This window comes from Pogona vitticeps, chromosome 2, assembly GCF_051106095.1.
Source record: "Pogona vitticeps strain Pit_001003342236 chromosome 2, PviZW2.1, whole genome shotgun sequence".
NCBI classification, from domain to species: Eukaryota; Metazoa; Chordata; class Lepidosauria; order Squamata; family Agamidae; genus Pogona; species Pogona vitticeps.
The window spans coordinates 296,580,657-296,605,322 of NC_135784.1; the positions used below are offsets into that span (position 1 = coordinate 296,580,657).

At 40.3% G+C, this 24,666-nt stretch overlaps 1 protein-coding gene across 16 annotated transcripts in view; it reads right to left on the minus strand.

Moving 5' to 3' along the window:
* NEDD4L (NEDD4 like E3 ubiquitin protein ligase) overlaps positions 1-24,666 on the minus strand; it is a 322,144-nt gene that overhangs the window by 9,609 nt on the left and 287,869 nt on the right. For all 16 annotated transcript variants that reach the window (XM_078385189.1, XM_072992884.2, XM_072992886.2 and 13 more), the window contains 7 exons: positions 22,266-22,324; positions 18,669-18,734; positions 17,689-17,918; positions 12,262-12,383; positions 7,889-7,959; positions 7,038-7,133; positions 2,050-2,123 (listed from right to left, as the gene is read on the minus strand). In XM_078385189.1, coding sequence (XP_078241315.1) covers positions 2,050-2,123; positions 7,038-7,133; positions 7,889-7,959; positions 12,262-12,383; positions 17,689-17,918; positions 18,669-18,734; positions 22,266-22,324 — 718 coding nt within the window. The remainder of the gene's footprint in view (positions 1-2,049; positions 2,124-7,037; positions 7,134-7,888; positions 7,960-12,261; positions 12,384-17,688; positions 17,919-18,668; positions 18,735-22,265; positions 22,325-24,666) is intronic.

Genomic DNA, 24,666 nt, shown 5'->3' on the forward strand with positions numbered 1-24,666 from the left:
CATGTTTCAACATGAGCACACTAGAAAACACAAATTTATTCATAGGTGAGTTGCAAAGAAACTGCTCCGTTAAAAGGGAAGCTGTCACATTTTTCTGTCCATACAGAGAGCTTTAACTGCTTTACTCTGAGATGTTTAGGTTCGGATGCATGTGTATTCAATCATATTTGTAGTGCTGAATTAGGGTTGCCACCTTTGTTTTTCTGAACATTTTCTCATTTTCAGCAGGCATGGAATAGATGGAGATAATTCCAGCAGTTACATCTGGTTGGTACACATAAGTGATAATATGATTTTGTTTGTTCTTTGTTGAAATATACAAAAATTGAATTTTTAAAAAAATAATGGGATTGGAGGGAAAACCTTTTTTTTTCTCCTTAGAAAGGGTTGATGTGTTACAAAGCAAAGCTGACCGATTCATCCATGCCTGGTCCACTACAGAATAAATATCTGGCCCAGGCCTCTTAGTTTCATTTAATACAGATTATAGTAAATCACAATATTATGAAGTTTGGGAGGAAACTGTCATTTTGGAATAGTCCAGTTTTTGACCTTAAAGCACAAGTACAGAAAGCTGCCATTTGACCTCCTCCGGCTCACTCAAAGCCTCACTCACACAAAAGGAGGCGCTCTCTCCCTGGAGTTCCTGGTGAACAAACTACTCTAAAAACTGCTGGTGAACTTCTACTTCATTTTTTAAAAAATCTCTTAAAAGCCTTTTTTTTCTGGAGCTATAGCAGCACATCAGCTACTTGGAAGAAGTGGCCACTGGGAAGCACTCAGAAAACTGCACACTGATTTGGATGAATATATAATCTCGTATTTTTGATGCTGTAAATTTTTCCTTCAGCCTGAGTTTTTCCCGGCGCACAGAGCTGGGAAACTAGGGAACAGATCAGTATATTTCGATATGAGATGATCCATTTATATTTCAGATTTTCCCATTATATATGGCCTTCGTGTCAATGTTTTTCTAACAAAGAATTTCCTTATTTGCTGAAGAAATGAGCACAATATTTATCCCTTGCATACTATAAGGTTACTTCCAGAGCAAACCCTAACTAGGAGGGAGCTGTGACATCTGAGTTTATAGTAGCTGCTTGAAAAAAGTGAAGCGTGCTGCTTATATACCGCCCCATAGCGCTTCAAGTACTCTCTGGGCAAAGTTTACAAGTTAATTATGCAGGCTGCACATTGCCCTCCCCCCAGCAAGCTGGGTACTCATTTTACCGACCTCGGAAGGATAGAAGGCTGAGTCAACCTTGAGCCGCAACCTGGGATTGAACCTCAGGTCGTGAGCACAGTTTTGGCTGCAGTACAGCGGTTTAACCACTGTGCCACGAGGCTCATGAAAGTAAGTAATTACAAGCAACCTATTCACTTGTAACTATTATACATACAGTAATATAACTTGTAATTATGTTACTTTTCAAGTACAACATCTAACACTTAAGTTATAAGTGTAACAAGTAACATGTAATTACAAGTTAGTTCTAAGGGCATTTTAAGGCATTTTTAGAGGCATTTGACCAGGAATCTTTTGGATTTTATGTTATTCTCCTCCCAATTCAAAGCAGTAGGGAAATGTTCTTTGTTTTTTCTTTATATATTTCCGTGGTGAAGTATCAGAATTTGCCACTAAAGGGACTGAGAGAGTAGTTCCCAATATTCTTGTGGCCTACTGGTGACCACAAAATAAAGACTGATATTCAATTGTTAGTTTTAACAAAGAGTAGACTGATTTAACTCCTGAATGGTAAGTGAACACTGAAGGAAATCCAGTTGAGCCAGCAGATATATTGTAGTTGAGACAAGAATGTGTATAAACCTGCCCACGGAGAACGAACAACTAATGCAATGAGCCCTTTTTAAAAGAAAATGTTCCAAATGTTGTTTTGCATTTGCTTTGTTCTGCAGTGGGTTCTGGTTATTTCATCCTGAAGTCTACTTTCAACAAGTCTACCCATTCCCACCAAGAATGTTAAATATTACACTAAACAGATAAATAACTCTCTCTGTGTGTGTATATATATATGTATGTATACATACTCAATATACTCCCTTTTGTTTTCATTTGTGACCATTACTTCTGATCCATTTGGTTTCAAGTCAACTTGATATGTCTGTGAATAGAAAAACAGTAATAATTAAATTTTTCTTATTCTGCAGGAGTATGTCCAAAAATGCTGCTACAATTATTGGATATTAACACATGAAATCATGTTTTATAATTAATATTGTTCCTATAATTTCAATGTTCCTAGCAGAATATCTTGTCAAAATGTCTATGGAGATTTGCATTTTGATTGTTGGCATGTTTCGAGATGATTTCAGGAAGGCTGAATGGGTGTAGGATAACTGATAAATCAGAATTAAGCACCACGTTTTATTACCAAGTGAAAAGCAAGGCAGACTGGCATGTCATCTGCTTAGTTATAAAAGAATTACCAAGGTTCACTCAAGGCATGGATGGTGGCTTTTGGGACACTGATCATGGCCTCTCTGGCATCTCTTCAGATACAATATAGATGCCCTGCAACCGTCCGTGGATAAAAAGCATCTAGAATACCAATCTAAGTGGCTATTTTAAGATGGCTCCAGCCTGCCAAATGTAAAAAAATAAATTCCAAAGTGGACCTTTGGTGACTGCATAAGAGGCTCTTGGATTTAAGTCAGACACAAATTGGCTTTTTAGGTATCATCAGCATAATGATCAGCTTTGTAAGCCTCACAAAGAAATGTAAGCACAAAGAAGAGAGATTCTAGCCTTTCATAGTATAACCTGTCCTAGAAACCATTTCACACCTTTTGAAATACATTCATAAATATGTAAAGTAGGAACAAGAAAGAAGAAATTTCTAACTGCATGGATGACTGTCACAATTACTTTCTGTTCATCTGTTTTAATGTACATTCAGTGAAAAACCTGGATTTGTAATGTATGAAATAGTCCTGAATCCAACTTGTCTACAACATAAATTATTGTCTTCCAATTCCAAGGCTGGTAAGGAAGAAATATCTGTGAATCTTTTTCATATCAAAAGCAACTGTAAAACTCAATGTGGATTTTAGAAGAAGGAACCATTAACAGAAAATGTTTCTGTGCATATTTTTCCTTTGCAAAATTTGCAGGTTCTTCCTTGGGATGTATATTGCTTCAAATGTAATGATTCCAAAGGCTTAAACCAAGAAGTTAAAAAAAAAACCACAGAAAAGCAGGCTCTTCTAATACTTATGTTAGTCATTTGAAGGATTCAGATGATGACAACCTATGTCTCCTGAGCTGCAATATTTTTACTAAATAAAAAACCTCCACAAGTCTTGATGATTCACAGGGTCCCTTCCAGCTCTGCAGTTTTTTAAAAAAATTATTATTATTATTATAGTCTAAAATTTGAGACAAATAGAGATTGGAATATAAATGGGAATACACATGAAGAAAAAAAAAAGGCAGAATCACTCAGCTTGGTGTTCTCCAACCAATCGATCTGCTGTTTTATAGTACAAAACTGGAGTGCCCAAATCTGTATTTGCCACTAAGCATGTCTTCTGGTTCTATTTCACCTTAAGTGAAAACTCCTACTTAGCTTCCAGTAGGATGTCAGCTAGAAAGACAGGAAAAAATTGGGCACACACAAAATCCTTCTACATTAATTGTGTAGAAATACAGAATCTTAACAGCACCCACCAGGGACATAGAGAACTCTTTCTATGGCTTTCCAGGATTCCACTGCTTACAATCCTGTGACTAAATCATTGCTACCCTCAGTTAACAATGAGTTCTGGCAGCAAAGTTAGTATGCCTGTGTGAACACTTTCTACCAGAGTATATTTCCACAGAAGAAGAGGAAGAGGAACATTACATGGGATAAAGCTCAGAATGAATTTGGGAACAAGACAATGCACTACTTCTAGCTTATTTATTGTATTATCAGAACTGTGTAAGAGCCACTTCGAAGCATTTGAAAGACAAAAAAAGATATAGGAGTTTGGCGAAAATTAATGGGGAAGCCGCCAGCCTAAAGAAGGGCAAAACTAAGGTGCTGTGGGTCAGCAAGCAATTACCTTGGAGAAACCACATGAGATATGAAGCTGCAGAAAGGTGCCTGGAAGACAAGGGACTAAACCAAACACCGTGCTAGCAGAATAAAAAGGCTCGCTAATATAGAATTACACCATTGTACAAGTCCTTCCGGAATTCATAGCATAGTCTATTTCAATAAATATCGGCACAGTCAAAACCATATCACAACCACTTACGTTGTGCTAATTCTGAAAATGTACAAACACTAGGAAAGCAGATCTTACTGAAACAAAGTGACCTGACTGGACAAAGGTTACAGGAAATTATGGATGGAATGAATAGTCCCAATTACATATAAGTTCTGTGAGCTGCTGGATACAAAGTGCAAAAAGCAGGATTACAGTTGAATATTAAGAAGACAAAATTAATGAGTACAGATAACTTTAAAGCTTATGATGAACAGTTATCGTATTTTGGTTTTAAACCATCAATCAAACTGGAGACTGCAGTCAAGAAATCAGAAGAACGAGACTTCAAAGGGCAGCTGTGAATAAACTGTGAATAAACAAAAGATCCTTGAGTATAAGGATATACTGTATACTTAACGAGTCCAAGATCATTAATACTATGATACTTCCAATTACAGTGCACAGATGTGAGAGCTGGACAATAGAAGAAACCTGAGAGGACAGAAAAGACTAATTTGAAAAGTAGTGCTGGAGGAGAGGTTTACCGATACCATGGACCACCAGAAAGACCAATATGTGGGTTCTAGATGAAATCAAGTTTGAATTTTCACTTGAAATTAAAATAACTAAACTGAGGCTACCATACTTTGTGCATTTCATGAGAAGATAAAACTCACTGGAAAGAATAAAGATGGGGGAGGGAGGGAGAAGGCAGTGGGAAAAGAAGAAGACATAACATGAGAGGCTTCAAGTCAATAAAGGAAGCCACAGTTTTGAGTTTGCATGACCTCAGCAGGGCTGTTAATGGCACAACTTTCTGGATGTTATGCACTCATAGTACTAGAAGCAACGTGATGCACAAAACAATACAAACAGACGTGAAGAATGAAAACATGGTATCAATAAAATATGCCAAATGTGGTTCTGTCTTGTCTTCCCAGAGCTCCACATAACTTTGGGGCCAATGGAAAAGAAAAAAAGGTAGCCTAAAGCTGTACAGTAATAACAAAAAACAAGCATTCTACAATTTGCTTACTGACTGTATTGTAATCCAGTAGTTCTCAACCAGTAGCCCTGACATCACTGTGAGATGCAGAGTCTCGTGGATCAAAACTCTCCAAAACCAATAAGAAAATTGCAACAGTAAAGCCTTCTGGTTGTTTAGGGTTTTTCGGGCTCTTTGGCCGTGTTCAGAACATGGCCAAAGAGCCCGAAAAAGCCAGAACCATTATATCCCGGCCGTGAAAGCCTTCGCGTATATAGGAAAGCCTTCCTTAACTAATTATTAACCTCAATGAAACACAAAAAGCAAATGCTGTGAAGTCAAATTTTTGGTGGAAAAGTTCAGTTGAGATTTTTGAAAAACTGCCTTTCAGCATTATGAGCAACAGTTTTCCCTCACAAAAGGTCACATGACACAACACAGATGGCAGGATGGTTTTGTTCTTCTTTTGATTCCCCCCTCCTTTTTTTTTGTCTCCTTTAGTCAACTAATTTTCTCTGGCAAATTTTGAAATAATGATGTAATTGTTTTTGGGTCAAACAAGGCATTGTGTAAAAGATTAGCAAGATTATGGTCTGCTGTTTCATCAAAATGTTTATTGTTCTCTGTGCAAGTGGAATAAAATCTCTAAGTTTTCTTTTCAAAGGCAACCAGCCCAAGCCCAGGTATTGGGAGAGACATAATCTCTGAAAGAGTTTTGATTTAAAGTCTTATCAAACCATACATTTTTAACATCAGGAAAGCCAAAGCTTGGGAATTTCATTTTTTTTCAACTATTTCTTCCAGAATTCTCCAGCTACATGGCCAGTGGAAATAACAGGAGGGAAAGAGACCAGAAGCATATTGGATGGTTCTTCCCATATGCTATACAGTAACTGTTTTCTTTTTTACAGGCTTCCTGCTGCGTGACAATGTGCACCATCAATTCCACAACCTAGGGAAGATCCAGTACACAACAGCCAGCCCAGGAAATACTCGTGTGCAGTTGCCTAAGGCAACGTGGTTCTCATCGATAGGTTTTCTGTACTTTGACATATACAGTGGTGCCTCGCTTAGCGAATGCCTCGTTTAACAATGTATTCGCTTAGCGATGAGGTTTTTGGAGCGATCTTGCGCTCCGTTTAGCGATGTTTCCTATGGGGAAATTTCGCATAGCAATGTTTGGGACCTTGCTTCGCTTAGCGATGACAGTTTAGGCCTCCCTGTTTCACTTAGCAATGTCCATTCTCGCTATTTTAAGTGTGTCTTAAGATGTTCAAAAACCGTTTAAAATGCTTTAAATCGTTAGTGCACCTTGTTTGACAGCTGTCAAACCTACAGTTCAATGCATTCCAATGGGGGGGGGGAAATTCACCAAAAATTAACGAAGACTCCAAACAAAGCCAAATTAAGTTTGCAAAGGTTTTACAAGGTGCACTAACGATTCCAAGCATTTTAAACAGTTTTTGAACATTTTAAGACACTTTAAAAATAGCGAAAACGGACCTGTCAAAACCATTGAAATGCATTGAAACCTATTCAATGCATTCCAATGTGGGAACTGCGTTTCACTTAGCGATGTTTCCTATGGTGATTTTCGCTTAAGGACGGTAATCCGTTCCCATTGGAATGGATTGTCCGGTTTTCAATGCATTCCTATGGGAAATGGTGTTTCGCTTAGCGATGTTTTCCCATAGCGATGTTTTTTTGGGAACCAATTAACATTGTTAAGCGAGGCACCACTGTACTTTGGTAGCTTATCCTGTGATATTATAGAGGTATCGTTGATCACTGTCTTAAAACAAAGATGTTATATATTTGATTGCACTGGATTCTGACATACCTGTCCAAAGTTTTCTTCGTCTATGCAAAACATGAGATCTAGCTCTGTAGGGTCATTTTCCAGGATCCATTTCAAGGAGTTGTAATATTCACTGTCCTGCAGCAACAACAAGGTTTTCAATTAATCATTCTTTGAAAATACAGCATGGATTATCCATCAAAAGGGCAGCTCCACTTAAATGTCTGTCCTGCTTTTCACTGTAGCAAACATAATTGTTCCCCCCCCTGACCCTCAGCAGTCATTATTTTGCCATCAGCCTAACTTCTGTACATCCTCATAATAAATGTACAGAAGTTAGGCTGATGGTGAAACAGGGACTGCTCAGGGTCACCTGGTAACTTTCATGGCTGGTGCGTGGCTGGGATTTGAATAAAAATCCCTGAACTACTTAGTATTCTAACCACCAAACCAAAATGCCTTGCCAGAGGGAAAAATACATAGAGATCTCATGTGGTTAATCAGGGCAATTATCTTCCTCATCTTTTATTACATTTATCTGACAAAACTCAGCGTGATTGTATTTTCATCAAGCATCTGTCAAATTTTAAATTCCGAAAAGGGGGGGGGGAGTCTAACCCAAAATAATTGCATTTAATCGTTCCTTTCCTGTTGAATGTAATTGCATTAAGAGCTTCAAATTGCTACCTTGGTAGGCCAAAAAAAAAAAAAAAGTCACACTGAAGAAGTGAAAACTGAAATCTAAGCAGCTTTTGTTGTTAGTCCCAGAACTCACAATGCAAGCCTTTGGCCTCAAAGTGTGAGGCTTCCAGGAACGCCGACATTTAATGATTTCCCCAGAGAGGAAATGTGCATAACCGAAACCACTAACAAGCTTTTCAGTGTTCACTTACCACGGACTCCATATCTTTCAGTGTTATTGGCTTCCCCAGCATCATCTTGTAAAAAGGTCTAATGAAGAAACCTGGGCACCAACAAAGTAACAACATTTTTATTTTTAAAAAACGGCAGATCCTCACAAGAGAAATATAGTTAAGTCCGGGATATTGTTAAAACTTAAGAAGGTGATTTTGAGAAGTGGGAAGACAAAAATGTAACAGCCTATCAAGCAAGGTTTAAATACTTCCCTTGCTAGCAGATGTGGAGTAAAATATCCAAATCCTTAGCACTGATAACATGGCCCTATTCACGGAAATCACTGTACGACCGAGTCAGCTGCTGCCCTGAAGGAGGCCCAGGCATTATTAGACTTTGGTACCCATTGCAGGAAGCCTTATGAGGCATCCTGTTTGGAAACACAGCTTCCCTGCAACTGAATTGCTCTAATCTTGTCTGCCACTCATCCCTATCATTCTACTGATTCATCTGGTCCTGTTTCCCAGTCCCTTGACATATCCATGTTGAAAATTTTTTTTCCCCACTGTCAAAATAGTCAATCCTACCCCTGAAGATTACTTCCAGATTTGGGGGGGGGGGGTGAAGGAGGAGAGAGAGGCTAATTTGGGCTAAAAGCAGGCACAAATAGCCTTTAAACGGCCAATTATGCCCGCCAAGAGACGTTGGAACTGACAATTTAATGCTGTTGTTCCCCGCCCAGTTTGTGTACGTAGCTTGGCGTGCTGGGGATTTTAAGAAAGGGCAGGTGTCACCCACCAAGGTCACCCACCTACACTGCCTTTTCCTGCACTAAATCCCTGTCTAGAGTTATGAGGATGGGCTATGTATGGTCTTATGCTCCTGTTGGCTACGCTTCCTTCAGCGTGGCCTTTACAGGTTTGGAAATGTCTACAACTGGTTTAGATTAACCACAGTTTAGTATTAAGCCTGAACACACAACTGTGGTTAATCTTAACTATGACCAATGAAAACAAACTTGTTTCCTAGTAGCTGGGCCAAAATACATCCATGCTGCCACCCTGTATCCACAAATGTCCACCCTCTCCAAAATCTTTGTTGCGCATTGTGTGAATTCTTTGTGTGGGGTTATTGGCATTGGCTTAGCTTAGTGTAATGCAAGTACCTTGTTTCCTATTCCTTCTGAGTAATGATATTCTCTGTATAGCCCTGGTCCCATTCCTAGAGGCTTGGAAAGAATGTCTTTGAGCCCAGATTCAAGGAAATATGGGAGAGAAGAATGATACCTCACAGAGAGCTTAACCACACACATGTTTAACAAGCATAAAGTCTTTAGCAAAAATAGAGTAGAGAAAAGAATGGCACACTGTAGACAGCTCTATTACTCTGAACAACAGTGGCCAAAAGACTTAAAAGCAAGTTCACTCAACAAGTGTGTACAGTGGTGCCTCACATAGCGATCGCTCCGTTTAGCGATGAAATCGCTTTCCGACACATTTTTTGCGATTGCTTTGCGATGTTCCCTATGGGAGAATTTCCCTTTGCAATGCTCGGTTCCCTGCTTCGGGAACCAAGCATCGCAAAGCGACAGTTTTAAAACAGCTGATCGGCGGTTTCAAAATGGCCGCCGGGTAAACAAAATGGCCGCCCACTGTGTTTAGGGACGGATTCCTCACTTAAGAGGCAGCAAAAATGGCCGCGCTATGGAGGATCTTCGCTGAGCTGTGAGTTTTAAGCCCATAGGAACGCATTAATCACATTTTAATGTGTTTCTATGGGCTTTTTAATATCACATAGCGACGTTTTCATTCTGCAGCGATTTTTGCAGAACGAATTAACGTCACAATGCGAGGCACCACTGTATATGACTTTTTTTTGTATTCCCTGCTGAGCTAATGAACCTTTTCGTCTTATGCTTTGATATTTTTAAATAAAATATAAATTTTATTCATGCTGTGGTTTATTCAGACAGCTGTGAGAAGGTCTGAGTGTCCAGTGCCTGAGAGCGCTCAGAGATCTTGAAACATTTTGGGCTACTTTAAGTTCTGTGCAGGGCTGGTTTGCACTTAAGAGCAACAACCTCCTTGTGTGCGCTTATTCCTTGAGCACCTGGGAGTGAGAGACTCAAGAGTGTGCTAAGGAAGACATGGGCCTCAGGAAGCTTTTCCCAGTGCTGATCTCCAGGGCATAACCCAGTTAGGCAAAAAAAAAAAAAAAAGAAAAAAAAAAGAAAAAAAAGAAAAGAAAAAAAAGGTAGTGTCACTGAATGGTCAGAGGATGCCCTCTGAGTAACCTGTGGGTAAACTAAGTTTTCCCTCACACAAGGTCAAAGCAAATCATAGTTCACTGTGATGTCTCAACTGCACTAAAGTGATGGGCCCAAGTTCACCTAATGTTCTACATGGTTCTCCCGCAATTTGAACCCAAGACATTATGGTTCACGCTTGACACTGGTCTCTACACTCCCCATGTTCTCATAATACTGACATCAGTTCTAGAAGTACGTTTCCCCCCCAAAAGCAAAGTATTTGATTTTTGACTCTGCTACACAAGCACTATTCTACGGCAACACCCGAAGTAGCTACATATAATGCTTTCAACTCATTAAAATTTAACTAGCTAGCAGGCCCTTAACCTGTTAGCTGGTTTTTAAACATACATGCTACAAATCCTCAATGAAATTGCTGTTTGTAAAGATCCTGAAGGCAAGGAACTACAGTAGTTTTACACTGAGTGGGTTGTATTAGGTGAACAAAGAATCACTAAGCAATAAGCTTTTCCCTCAAGACAGAAAGAAGGGCGGTCTTTATCTGCTTTGTATTTGGAAATATAGACTATTCCCTATTACAGTGAGGCACAAGAACATAAAAGCTTCAGAAATAAGCATCACTAATGTTGACGACCTGTATAAAAGATGCATCAGCATCTGTTTCAGATGAACTGCTGCCAGATTCTAAATTGCCTCTCATTCTTTATTGTTAGAAAGAACGGCCAGAATGTCACCTTCTGAGGCAAGCTGTGAGCTGCAAGGCACAAAATGTAAGACGACGTTTTCCTGGCCCTGTAAATCTCACTTGGCACTGAGAAGGGCAAGCTGCTAAATCTGTGCAACCTGCCAATCCCAGGATCTTCAGGATCCTAACAATGCTGGCTTGCTACCAAACATGGTTATTCCGCATGGCCAAATTTGAATTTGTGAGTAAACAAATTTCAGTGAGAAAACAGTTGCCGTTTCCTTAATGCTGTGACAAAGGAGTGATCAATCATGCACATGTGTGTGTGTCTTTTCATCGGTCTGTCAGTTGGACACAGCTTACCAAGGGAGACAGAAATGTCATATGATAGTGAAGTGTAACGGATAGAGCCCATATTTGTATTTAGATGGAGCAAACCTGGAGTCTGCTCTCTACTTGGACATGGAATTCACCAAGCAATCTTGAACAAGTCACTCTGTCAGCCTAGCCGGTCTCACAAGGTTGTTATAGGTAGAATGCTACTTTGAATCCTCAGGAGATGCATTATATCTAAAATTTAGTAAGTTCATTTCCATGATGACAGGGATTGACCCTACTTTCATAAAAATCTCATGCTGCTGAAGGAGCACTACTGTCTAGACTTATTTGGTGGTTCTGTAAGCCGGAATCATCAACACAACTAAAAGAAAAAAAACTAGCCCTGCCTGGTCTCTCACGGCTTTGCTTATGTAAGAAGGCAAGAGTGAAGACAAGAGGAGGTTCCTGCGCTCACTACTCACAAGATGGAACCCTGCAAAGTCTGGATTTGTGCTCCGGTGTAGAGCCTACATGTGGGCAGGACCCTTCTTTTCAGTCACATTTCTCCTTCTGTAAGCAAACCCATGAGGGAAGCTGGTGGGGCTAGTTTCTGAAAGCATTGATTTGGGATTAAAGCATGACTGAACAGGGCTTCTTTGTTGAAATAAGAGGAGGGTGTCAAGACCATCTTGCTTGAAGGATTGGCCATGCAGTAAGGCTGGACTGGAAAGACACACAAAAGATTCAAATCTACTAGAAGGTTTGGGTTAACGAGGGTAGTATTTGCTACAGGTTATCTTCAGTTATATTGCAAAAGTAAATGACACATTTTTTTTAAAAAAGCAGACATGCAGAATAAGAACTTCATTTGGTATGGCAATATCATTTTACATAGCTGCCATTTTTTCAGAAGGCAGTACCACCTCAACAATTTCCTTGCTTTCCTCAGACATTTAGAGGAAACAACGCATGATATTGTAGCACCTCTGAACTATTTTATGTCACTCATGGAGTTTGCTCCAGGAAACATATGGTATTGAGCAATGTGACTGTTAAAGAGAAAGAGGACATAAATTGGGGACACTGTGGCTTTTAAATAGTGGCATATTTTTATGGCCACGCTTCCTTGTTTGACTTACCATCTAAAAGCTTCCCGTGGTACACGGCCAGCCCAGCAACCCGTCCGATAAAGGTGAAGTAAGACAAATGGTCTTCGTTACAAAGACCGGAGTTGGGATTGATCTGCAGAGTGTAGTTGTCCCTTGTTACAAGAAAGAAAGAAAGAAAGAAAGAAAGAAAGAAAGAAAGAAAGAAAGAAAGAAAGAAAGAAAGAAAGAAGTATTAATTAGCATCCTGAATATCTGGTATTCATTTCCTGCCAAATGTTGCAATAGTCCTATAGCACATACGTATGTGAAGAAATAAATCCTCACTTGATGCCAGAAGTACAGAAATAATTCAAATACCTTCTCTCATATTAAGCCAGTCGATACAGAACAAACAACAGAGTTATGTAACACTTCGTTGATGTTCAGATTTCATGGACCAGAGCTTGCTTTATCAAATGTGTGTAGTATTATCCTGAGGAGGCAGATGACACACACGTACATATATACACACGGAGATAACATGCATGAACACGCATGCATGGTCTAATGGAGGAAAAAAACAAGATAAAAGGTGGGGTTAAAAGGCCATGAAAAAGAAGACGTTATGTCTGTGACCAACAAAACGCAGATAAAGATACAGTGGTGCCTCGCTTGACGACGATAATCTGTTCCAGCAAAATTGCTGTAGAACAAAATCGCCGTTAAGTGAAAGTAAAAAGCCCATTGAAATGCACTGAAAACCGCTCAATGCATTCTAATGGGCAAAATACCTCAGCGTCCAGCAAAAATCCTCCATAGGATGGCCATTTTCCGGTGCCTGTAAAGCGAAAAATCCACCCTAAACACAGAGGGGAGCCATTTTGAAAACCCGACGATCAGCTGTTTTGATTGTCATAAAGCGAAAAATCGGTTCCCGAAGCAGGGAACTGATCATCGTCAAGCGGATTTTCCCTATTTAAACATAGTTTTGCGATCGCTATTGCGATCGCAAAAACCTTGTTGTTAAGCGATTTCGTCGTGGAGCAGGGTAATCGTTAAGCGGGACACCACTGTAAACACATAGATATAAGGTAAGATACAAAACAGCAACATTTGATTAAGGTTGCCTTATTGTCAGCTATTGCTATTATGTATAGCAACTGCTGCTTTTCAGCTTCCATGATAATGTCACAGACCATGCATCTTGCATTTCGTGGCCTTTAGGACCTAATCTTTAGTTTTTTTCTCTCTCTCTTGTTTCACTTGTGCTAATAACACATGACAAGTAAGGGTGATCATCACAAAACCCATAGCCAGAAACAGAAGCAGTACAGTAGGGACTAAAGCTAAACTCAGAGAGAAAAGGAAGAAGGTGGTGGTAGGTGGGTTTGGAGATTATTCCATAGTCTCTCTTGATCAGAAAGCCCCAGAGGTCCAATCCTGCGAGCCCTATCTTCCAATACATGTGTGTCTTGGGGCAGGTTGTGGGAGGGCTCTGACTGTGCCTTTGTTGACCTCCTGGTGTGCTGCATTTTGCTCACCTCTGAACTAGGCTCTACAATATTTATCAGTTATGGCCTGTCTGCCTTTCAATACATAGCTGGGAGCTAATAAGGCAAGACATCCCACTCAACGGACCAGTTTGAACATCATATTGGGATGGTAGGGTTTGAATCCTCATTTTGTTGTAGACAGATGACTTGTGTTAAGAAGACACACCATCAGTATGCTAAGCAATAAACACTTAGGAACTGTTACTGTTTTGTGCTGTCAAATTCTTTATATACAATATATTCCTTGACTAACCATTTCAGAGGCATTAGTCTCATTTGTTGCACAGAGATCACGAAGGGAAATTGGAACATTACTGAGCTGCTAGCTGCCTAGCGCTATGAGTACTGCAACACTGTATAACCAAGTGTTGCCCGAAATAAACATATCAATGTTTTAACAAACCTGTTAAAGCTAGACATCAAGTCACTACTGAATGAATTGGGTTAGAAGAATGACAGATGCTATCTAAGGGAAGGACAGTGATCACTGAGGCTTTCTTTTGGCCACTTTCATAAAAGACAACTATAAACTGACAGAAACGGATTTCCACATTTATGGCAAGATCTCGCTGAGAGGATGTACCAAATGAGGAACGGATTTAAAATAGCACAAGTGAAAAAGTGAGCCAGAACATCCCAAGCAGGCCATCTGAGGATGCTAACTCACAGTGGATTAACCACTCCTGGCAGAAGGCGGAATGACAAGCCTCTCTGCCAGGCTGAAGAGTGGCTAATCCATCGCAAGCTCCGGAGTGATAGCAAGGGAGCGTGGAGCCCACGGCAGTGGTAGAATGGTGAGTGGCTGGTTTGACCCCAGGGGGCGGACCTTCGTTATCTGCACCTGTCGGGGAATATTCGTATATGAATAATCCCCATCTCTAATGCTAACCCCAGGAGAGCCCTGAAGGGAGAAGAAGAGAAACCGGGCCTTCTTGGCGGTTGCTTCTTGGCTTTGGAAAGAATTCACGCCTGCAATTTGCTTGGCCCCTTCGCTGGCTATATTTTAAAAAGTCACTAAAAACCTGGCTATTTAGACAGGCATTTGAAAACATCATACCTGCTAACTCAGCTGAGTCTAATTAGCCGATCTGATCGATGTCCGCCATCTTAAACAATTTAATGATTTGAATGTTTTTATATGTTCCATTTCATGTATTTTTATGCTTTGAGTGTATTGCTTATTTGTATTTTATTATTTCCAATTTCCAAGAAAACAGGAAAAAATAATTTGTTTTCTTCTCCTAAAATTTGTTGAGCCTTATGGAGAGGTCCATCTTACGGAACACACCCTAGGACCCTTTGGAGGCTCGCCTTGCCCCCCCCGGGGGGTCAGAGGGGGCGAAATTGCCAGCTTCTGGGACTTGAGGCTTGGGAAGCTTCAGAAGAGTCCCAGAAGCTGGCGATTTCCCCCCCTCTGGCCCAGCGGGGGGGGGGCAGGGTGAGCCTCCAAAGGGTCCTAGGGTGTGTTCCAGGATGCTTTAGAGACTCACCCTGCCCCCCTCGGGGGTCAGAGGGGGCAAAATCACCACCTTCTGGGACTCTTCAGAGGCTTCCCAAGCCTCAAAAGACTCCAAGAAACTGGTGATTTCGCCGGTTCTGGCCCTATGTGTGGGGGGAGGGGAACGTGGCAAGGGTCCTGGAAGGCTCCCTCGGACCCTTGCCATGCTCCCCCCACGGGGCCAGGGGGGTAAAATTGCCAGCTTCTGGGAGTGTTTGGAGGCTCCCCAAGCTTCCAAACACTCCCAGAACCTAGCGATTTCACCGGCACTGGTCCCGTGTGGGGGTGGGAGGAGCGTCGCAAGGGTCTGAGTGAGCTTCCAGGACCCTTGCGACGTTCCCGCCACCTGGAAGCTGGCCATTTCGCCGGCGCTGGCCCCGTGGGGGAGCCTCGCAAGGGTCCTGGAAGGCTCACCCGGACCCTTGCGACGCTCCCCCCTACGGGGCCAGCGGCGACGAAATTGCTGCCTTCGGTCCATAAGATGCAGGACATTCCCCCCCACATTTTGGGAGGGGAAAAGTGCGCCTTATGGAGCAAAAAATACGGTAAATAAACAATAAATAATAAAATTTAATCGCAGATCTGCAAGGGAACTTTAGGTTTGAGACTAACCATCTCACCTCTGTGCAGGCTGTATGGTTTTTGCCAGGAACTATCTACTTTCTTGTGCCTTCCAGTACCTGGTGTCCCTTATGGGGCAATGATGCTATGGATAATTTAAATCAGCACTGCATCTTAAGCTGCTCTCAGTGCACCAGCTAATGGAGAAGTGCCTGGATATGTTTGGTGGAGATGGATGGTATTTGAATGGCAATAGCTGAAAGGGAAACATCTGTACTGGGGCAATTTCAACAATCAATGGCAAGGATCACATACAGTACATTTGAATGCACTGCTATGAAACTTGGACACCTATCTTTTACTGGAAATATGGACATCTTTCCTTCACTAACTCAACCCCACTGAACATTATTGTACATAAAAGATTTCCTCCTGGCTTCTGCTACCAGGAACCAGACCATCCACATATTTAGATGAGTATCTGTGACGTTCCCTCTTAATCCAAGAGAGGTTCAGAGCCTGATGACACAGGGGTGACCAAGGGAACGCTCTTTCCAAAGAGGCCCACCTGGCCCTGACATTCTCATATTTCATCACCAGATTAAGATGCTCCTCAACTAACATTCATTTGGTTGAATATGATTTCCCACTTTTAAATGACAGTATTTTGATTATTCCAATAATTTCTTCTTAGGGACATACAGTTCTGTGATATTTTATACTATACATTCTCTCAACTTTATCATCTGTATATTTTAATTGCCATAAGACCTCTTGGTTGCATTTGCATTACATGATGATAAGCCACGGACCCTTGGGGACTGCTCAATCAATGGAGCTTGAAGTAGCACTAGCTAATCAACTGTTCTAGATTTCTTCTCTAGTTAGATTACTTTGCCATTGGTCCATGCACAGCTCCCCTTCTGGGACTTATTCTCTCCCCAGAAACCAGGATAAGACAAGAAGAAATGGAGGATCCGTTTGTAACCATATTAAAAAAAACAATAAAATTAAAGAATACCATATTTTTCTGTCTATAAGACGTCCCTCACTTTTCTAACCCAAAATTAAGAAATCTAAGTGGGACTTAACAAGTGGGAAAGCAGGGATCAAAGCCCTGCAGGGTCACTTTGATCCCTGCTTTCCCCTCCACTTACTTTTGTTCTCTCCTCACTTACTTCCGTGTATAAGACGACCCTCAAATTTTAGCCTAAAGATTTTAGACAAAAGTATAGTCTTATACACAGAAAAATATGGTAAATTTACTAAGTGGACAATTAGCAACATCCTGGGAGGGATGGGTAGGAGGTAGTTGCCCTTAGGTACCGTACCTGGCTCACTTTTGCCACCAAATTGCAAATATTCCCCCAACCCATTGTTCTTGTCTTTCTTCCAAAATTGAGTTTTAAAGTTTGCTTTCTAGTATCAGGTATCGTTTTAGCACTGACTGCTTCTCCAGCACTATTACAGTAGTACCTCACTGCAAACTATGAAGTAAAACCAGTTGGCCTTTCATTAATTCTTTGTGAATGGTAGGAAAACTTTCTTGAACCCTGCTTTTAATTAATTAATTTTTTATTATTATTGCATGTTTAATTGTTCTTTAATTTAATAATTTAACCTCTAAATTATTGTGCTTTTAGTATAACTTGTTTTAACACTGTCAGCCGCCTTGGGGCATGCCCTCCCTCAGAAAAAGGCTGCCTAAAATTGATACAAAATGAAATAAGTAATTGCAAATATATAAAAGAAGGCATATAATATAAAATAAATGTGGAATGTAAAAAAGGTGAAGGATTCATTTCAGTTCTTTGATTATACTGAATCAACCTGCACAGAAAAGAACTCCATATATTATATACTTACGTTGCTGAATATTCAAAGAGGCCATAATAAGGGTTGAACATTTCCTTGGACAACAGGAAGAACCACTCCCTGGCCACACCTCCATAGTCAAGGCCCTTTTCTGATTCGAATTCTATCCAGAGTCTGGCTTTTAATACATCTGGTCTCTTCACTGACATGATTCTTCTATATGATTCTTCAAAAATGTTATTTCTGTGGAGTTTCATCTCAAATCTGTTCGGTATATCGGCCTTTATGGAGAGAAGCACCTGTCATTAATTGGTCTAAGAAGAGAGAAAACACCATTCTGGCTAAGAATATAAACAGGGGCTGAGTTTTATTTACTGTACTGTGCCCAAATACAAGCAATTAAAAGACAACCACATGTGCCAAAACTGCTCAATTATTGTTGTCCCGTTAGCCTACCGATAGGAAGCAAAACGTGCAGGATTTTTCTGTCACAGGTGTCAAAATAACCTGGACTGTCCTGGGTTTAGACACCCTGACCTAGGGAGGAAGCTGTCCTCTGGTGCTCTACCTCTGTGTCTTAGGTTGGCTCTAACGGAACTACACAGAGGATAAACTGAAGGTGCAATCAGATGGCTGGAAATGTGTGGACGTGATTGCACCAGAAAGGGTTGCTTTGCAGGGTTCAATCTCCTGTATGGTAGCAAATTGCTCCAGCTCAGCCCCCAAAACGAATAGTCCTTACCTGAATATGGATCGGAGTCAAGCTAGAATGCTTTCCCCCATGCATTGTGTGATTACTGGGAAATGACTGCACTGGATCGCTCCAGAAGCGGGCCAAAATGTGATCTATTTCTCTGTGTTATCACATCCTTAATCAGGACACCAGACTACAGTTCTAGATTCAAGAACAGTTGAGATATATGGAAAAACTATGTTGCTACGAAGAACGACGTGATATCTTTATTTGTATCTGATTGCCTTTTTCTATCCCAAGACAATTGGCTTTCAATAAAGAATAAGCAATTACTCACTGGTTTCTTTAACTTTTTCCTGAAATAGTCATACTTCTGTTTAAATTCTCTGGAGTAGGGAACAGCCTAGAAGAAATGAATAATTCTGATTATCACAAAATGTTAAACCACCATGGGAAAAACGCACCTTGCTTTTCTTCATTTTTAAGCTATTTTCTATCATAATGCCCCTGGTGGATTCAGCACCTTCATTCCTCCAAGCAGTCCAAACCATTATAAGTTGGGAGTGATTCCTTGCATTTCACTCCCATTTCTATTAGTGCTATATTATCACTATCCTCATCATCACTATCAATCATCACCATCAGCTGCTGTTATTCAATGCTGCTATCCTATTCTTGCTGCAGAGCTGAGAAAAACATAAAATGTTCTCCCCTCCTGCAAAGTTATTTTCATGGCAATCCTTTTAGTTTGGTTATGGGAAGAGACAGTCCCGGATACATGATCATCCAATGAGCTTCAGGACTAAGTGAGGACTCAAATCAGGGGTTTCCAGTGTAACCACTACAGCTAGCCAGGACATCATGCCATTAAAGGGCAAGTCACCTGAGTTAGGAAGTAGTAACAAAAACAGACAAAATTTCATTAGTAGTGCATTTGGAGATCACTAGTCTTCACCATGAAGAGCAGATATACCAAACTACCATAAGCACTGAATTAAACCTAGAAATTGCTGCGTGTTCTATACCTTGATGCCCACAAATATGGACAATATATTTCAAATGTCTAGATACAAGCACCATTTTTATCCCTTTTGGAAATCAATTTTGAATGTCTCAAACGGTCTGTGTGTGGATGTAAACTGTGCAGCTGGCATATATGTCAGGTGAGTATGTGATGGAGATGTGAAAAACAAAGACAACAAATCCGGCCAATACTCTGCTGCAGAGGATGGGTAGGGAATATCCAGATGTTGATGGACTCTAACTCCCATCAGAATCATACAACATGGCAGCGGCCATGCTATTGCATGCTATAGCTCTATAACATCTGGAGGGCCACAGATTCCTCTACTTTAGAGGAAGGGCAAATGAAGTGATTACTGTGTTCTGTTTTTCTCACACGTGTTAGCACTTTTCTGCCTGGGTGGATATCCATAGAAGAAAGACATGGTTTATTAGACGGCATACAAGTCTAATAAATAAATAACTAAAATAAATAATAAAAGTAAAGGTGCGTGTTTGTGGAGAATTTTCCCAGACCAAGATGGGTAGCCCCACTACAGTAAACAAGTTACTTTTTTCAAAAGTGTGTTTAGAATTGCATCATTATTTGAAGGAATATTTATCCATGAAAAGAAAAGAAAAACAAAACAAAAAAATTGTTCTGGGTGCTCCCACATATGACAAATTCTTCCAATTTCGTGAAGGTCCTTCCTGCAGGTCTCAGGAGATCAGGTGTATTATAATATAGTATAAATGTACAAATGTATCCTTCATTTCAGCTTCTAACAGCAAAATAATTGGCATCGTTCATCAGATATGTCACATCATGGTGTGCTCATTTGCTCCAATGACATAACCAGGGGATAAGACTGCAATATTTCTTGTTGTCTTAGAAATGCATCATTTTCTAGTAATATTTTTTCCCTAAAATCCGAAGTACGAATGGTTATGTGAAAATGAGCTGCAATGTCTCCGTTTGGGAAATGCTGCCTGACATAGTGCCAGAAGAGCAGAAGGAAGCACAGAAGCGAAATTGGTTCTTGGCAAAACCAAGCTGGAAGCATCCATCTGCTTGCAAAAGCAGTTTCTCGTCAGATGGGACTCTTTTGTGAGAGGAGGAAGTTCACACACCAAAACACAGCACTCTGCACTTCAGCATCTTGGAAGAGAAATTAGAAATAATAAAAAGAAAAAGAAAAAGCAAGGGATATTCAAGTCAGCCAAATGCAGCTGCCAGACTAAAATTATCCTGGACAATTTCTTCCAGGTTCAGTAGAAACAAACAAACAAAAAAAATAGCCATTTTCTCCTTATATCCCCTGATCTGTTTCCTCCTCCATTTAAAACAAAACAAAACATGGAGGCTTCTTTCTGTTCCTTTAATTCCCTCTTCTTATGTTCCTGGTTGCCTTTGGATTCATAGCTTGGCATGGGAATATGTCACACATCTATATTCTGTCAGCAGCAGATGGATGCTGCCAGGATGAGATGGCTGCCTAACCATCTCAAGATGGATCATTTTGAGACTGGACACCCAGAGGATGTGGAGAAGCTGCTTAGTGGGCCACCATTTCCTCACGGGATCCTTGCTCTTCCTTCTTAGTTACTCAAAACAGATTAAGGCAGGACTTTCAACATCAGGGCTGCAAAGCGCTTAGTACCTTTTTGAATATGTGAAGGCAGCAGTGATTTATCTATTGCTTGGGGGGGAATCCTCAAAGTGGACACTTTTGTGCTTGGTAGTTCCATCCTTTCTGAGAAATATATACGTGTGGGATGAGCAAATGAGGAGCAATGGCTTGTCCACTGCTCAAGACACCAGTCTCCTGTATTACAGTGGCACATCTCCCTTCTTACGGATGCTCCAACCTGTGTAGCTTCTTGGTCAGTGTAGAAAAAGCATTTAGGGAAACCACAAGACTCTGGGACTTGTTGTTAAGAACTTGGTTGTTAAAACTATAGATATCCTCTCTTTTTCTTTCTCCTTCTGCCCATGTTTTGTTTCTTAGAGGGCCTCCTGTGCTAATTGCTCAGAATATGGATTGTTATTTTTTTCCAACACCATATTTGGTCTGGAGCCAGCGAACCTTACAAGAGCCGAAGCCTTCAAATAGATACAGGAAAGGAACAGGGCTGGCCCTTCTTCGTTCAGCAAACTGGGACAGCAAAATTTTGATGTGATAAAAGGGCAGAAATTTGTTTGAGGAGGAGGATGACAATGATGATAACGATAACGGCCTTTTGAATGCCGGGATGGGATTCAAATTTTCTGTTTCATATGACAAAATTAAATCACTGGCACTAGATATAGCTGCGACGTGCATGGGAGGGGGTTTACCTCAGGCAGCAAATTGCTCACGCTGGCCACAGGCTCTGCAACTCAGCCTCACAGCCGTCTTCAAGGTAATTATTTTGTACCAGTAGTTTAGTATTGAGACGCCCGTTGTGAAAATCTGCCTATCCCTTTTTGTTCCCCTGTGCTTTGTGTCCTTCCCCCTTTCAGATAGATCAGCATTTTCATTTTCATACAGCAAACTGGAAGCTGAGGCTTGGAGAATACTGACATGTCGAAGGCCATTTAGTTTGCAGCTGAAGTAGAACCCTGGATTTCCTAGCTCACAGCTCAGCTTCTTAGACGATAGTTACATTTATCAATTCCTAGTCGGATCAATTATTTCTCATCTAATGCCAGAGAAACAAGATTAAAATTCATTCTGTGCAGTGGAGAAGCAATGGACCTGAGCCTCATTCTTGTATTACTGGTATTGGAAAGGGATACAAGATAAGAAAAAGTGGTTGGACATCAAGCAGCTATACAATGGTAGATAGCGGGTACGTCTCTCAATGCAAGCAGTCCAACACTTCCAGATGCTAAAAGATAAATCACAGTGCCTGTGTCTTTAAAAAGTCAGATTCAGTGTGGAATACTTACTGGACCAGTAATAGCAGGATTCTGCAGTCTTGGATCTTCCCACTGGGTAATTTTATTATCTGTAAATTAAACAAGAGAAATTGTAGCATCATTCTCTGTATCTAGATTTTGATTAAAGTAGTAATTTAAAAATCCACTTCCAGATTTTGCCTTCCTCCTTGCAAATGCACTTTCTGGGTGGGGATACGTAACACCCCATCCGTTAACACCCTCTTCCCAGCCACATACTTTAGTTGGAAACATAATTCAAAAATGCAAGTACCACCTACAACTACCATTGAATCATACTGCCTTTGATAACTGACTTTCATTCTATAATGAAATTATAAACCACTTCTTTCCAGGGCTTTGTTATTTGTGTTCATCTCAGATTAGGCACTTTGGATGTGTATGAGGATGATAAATTTAAAAACTACTTTGAATATTGCTTAAGGGTTACCCATTAGATAGTAAATGACCAGTGTGAATGTAATGGTAGAAGAGAGAATGAGATAAGAACCAGAAGGAGTTAAAAACAGAAATTAAACCAACTTACTGCTTTAGTTACTGAATTAATTTTAATTAATTGATTAACCTGATAAACTAATTTAACAGAGTGGGGTGAATTAGAACAGTTAAGAAATAAATTCAATTCTGTACGGTAAAAAAATCTATTCAGGTATTCGGTAGTGACAACCGATCTTAGTGGGGATAGAGAAAATTACAATTTGGGGGTATATTTGCTGTTGTCGAGAGGTAAGTGAAGAAAGATTGCCTTACATATCAAGAGACGTGATTTTATGAATAAGTACAAAGAGTTAAAAGGTGTTTCAGAATAAATTTTAGCATAATTTTAAAGATGTTTTGTCTTTACCCATAAAATCTTTAAATTTTTACCCTTTATAGAACACAGATGCCATCTTTTTCTTCAACGAAAATCTATTTTTAAATACCTATGCTCCATGTGCAATAATTAACAATTGATGTATTTTATTTTAAAAAGTATAGTACTGTGTGTATAATTGGTCTAGCATCTTGTTTCCCTAAGCAATGTACAGCTGAAAAATATACATGTCTTTGGATCAAAAGTTCAACAAATCCAGAGAGAGAAGGGGCGTGCAGTGGGCCAAATGGAGATTCCAGTGTAATTAATGGAAGTGACTGCAAATACTGAACTGGAGTGGTGGCAACATGACTTCACGGATAGTTCAGGGAAGGGACAAGTCTTTGGATCCATTAGGCTCTGAGCAAAGAAGGATGTTTGCCCAAGTAGAATTCACAAAACTGACAAGTAGCCTGTTCAATGGATGTAATATCTGAAGAACATTCATTTTCCTTCTATTGGAGAGAAGCAGCAATCAACACTTTTTCCAGGCTGTATAAAGTTCTGTATCCCATCTTTATGATCTATGGGCACTGGCTGACCTGCCAGCACATTGGCAGAGCCCATCACTGATGCCTGCCTGCCTTTTCCTAAATCCCACCACTCTAAGTGTTGTGACCAGCACATCTATTGAGGCACTGTAATGAATTAAAATGCTGCCACTGACTCCCTGGATCTTTTGAAAAAAAACACAGGACCTATCACCAACCTCTACATCACCCCCTTTTTTACCACCTTCATTACCATCTGTTTTAATTTACCCTATTTGGTTATGAATTTATTTATTTTTATCGTGTTTTAATATTGTTGCTGATATTGTTGTTAGCCACCCAGAGTGGCCTAGTTGCCATTATGGTGCAGGATATAAATTCAATAAATAAATAAATAAATTTTGCTCATGCCTGGAACTCTTTTTAGCTGAGAGTAGTAGAATGATAATATTTGGTTATCCTGGTAAACAGGTAGCCTGGGAGTACGGGGGCTGGGGACGGGGGAAGCATCAAATGCAATTTAACCTTCCCTTTCTCCACCACTGAACAAAACTCCTATTTAAAAACTTCTTTATGATACCAATGGGAGATAACATACAATGGAAGAACTTCTTGAAGTAGAACAAATATCTAGGAATTTAATTCGTACTCCTTTCGAGTGACTCTTGAAGTGACAGAGTGGCAGTCTTAAGTAAGATATTGTAGTCTCCAAGAACAATGATGATGATGAAAGAGCACAAATACCTTCTTAAGGATATAGATCTGTTGGTTGCGAACAATAAAAAATAGGGAGAAAATTGTGTGATGGCTTTAAAATGTGTTGTCCCTAACCAGAGTTTAAAAGGGGGCTGGGCATCCTAAGGATCTCCAGATGTTGAGGAACGCCTACTGCCATTGTGCTTCATCATCAGGAAGACTAACAGGAAATGATGTCCAACAACATCTTGTAGGGTCATAAATTCTTAAGCCTTGAGGTGGAGCATGACACCAAAATGGATTCTTGACTAGGAATGTGTGTTTTAATGAAATAACGTTTTCTCAGAAGGAA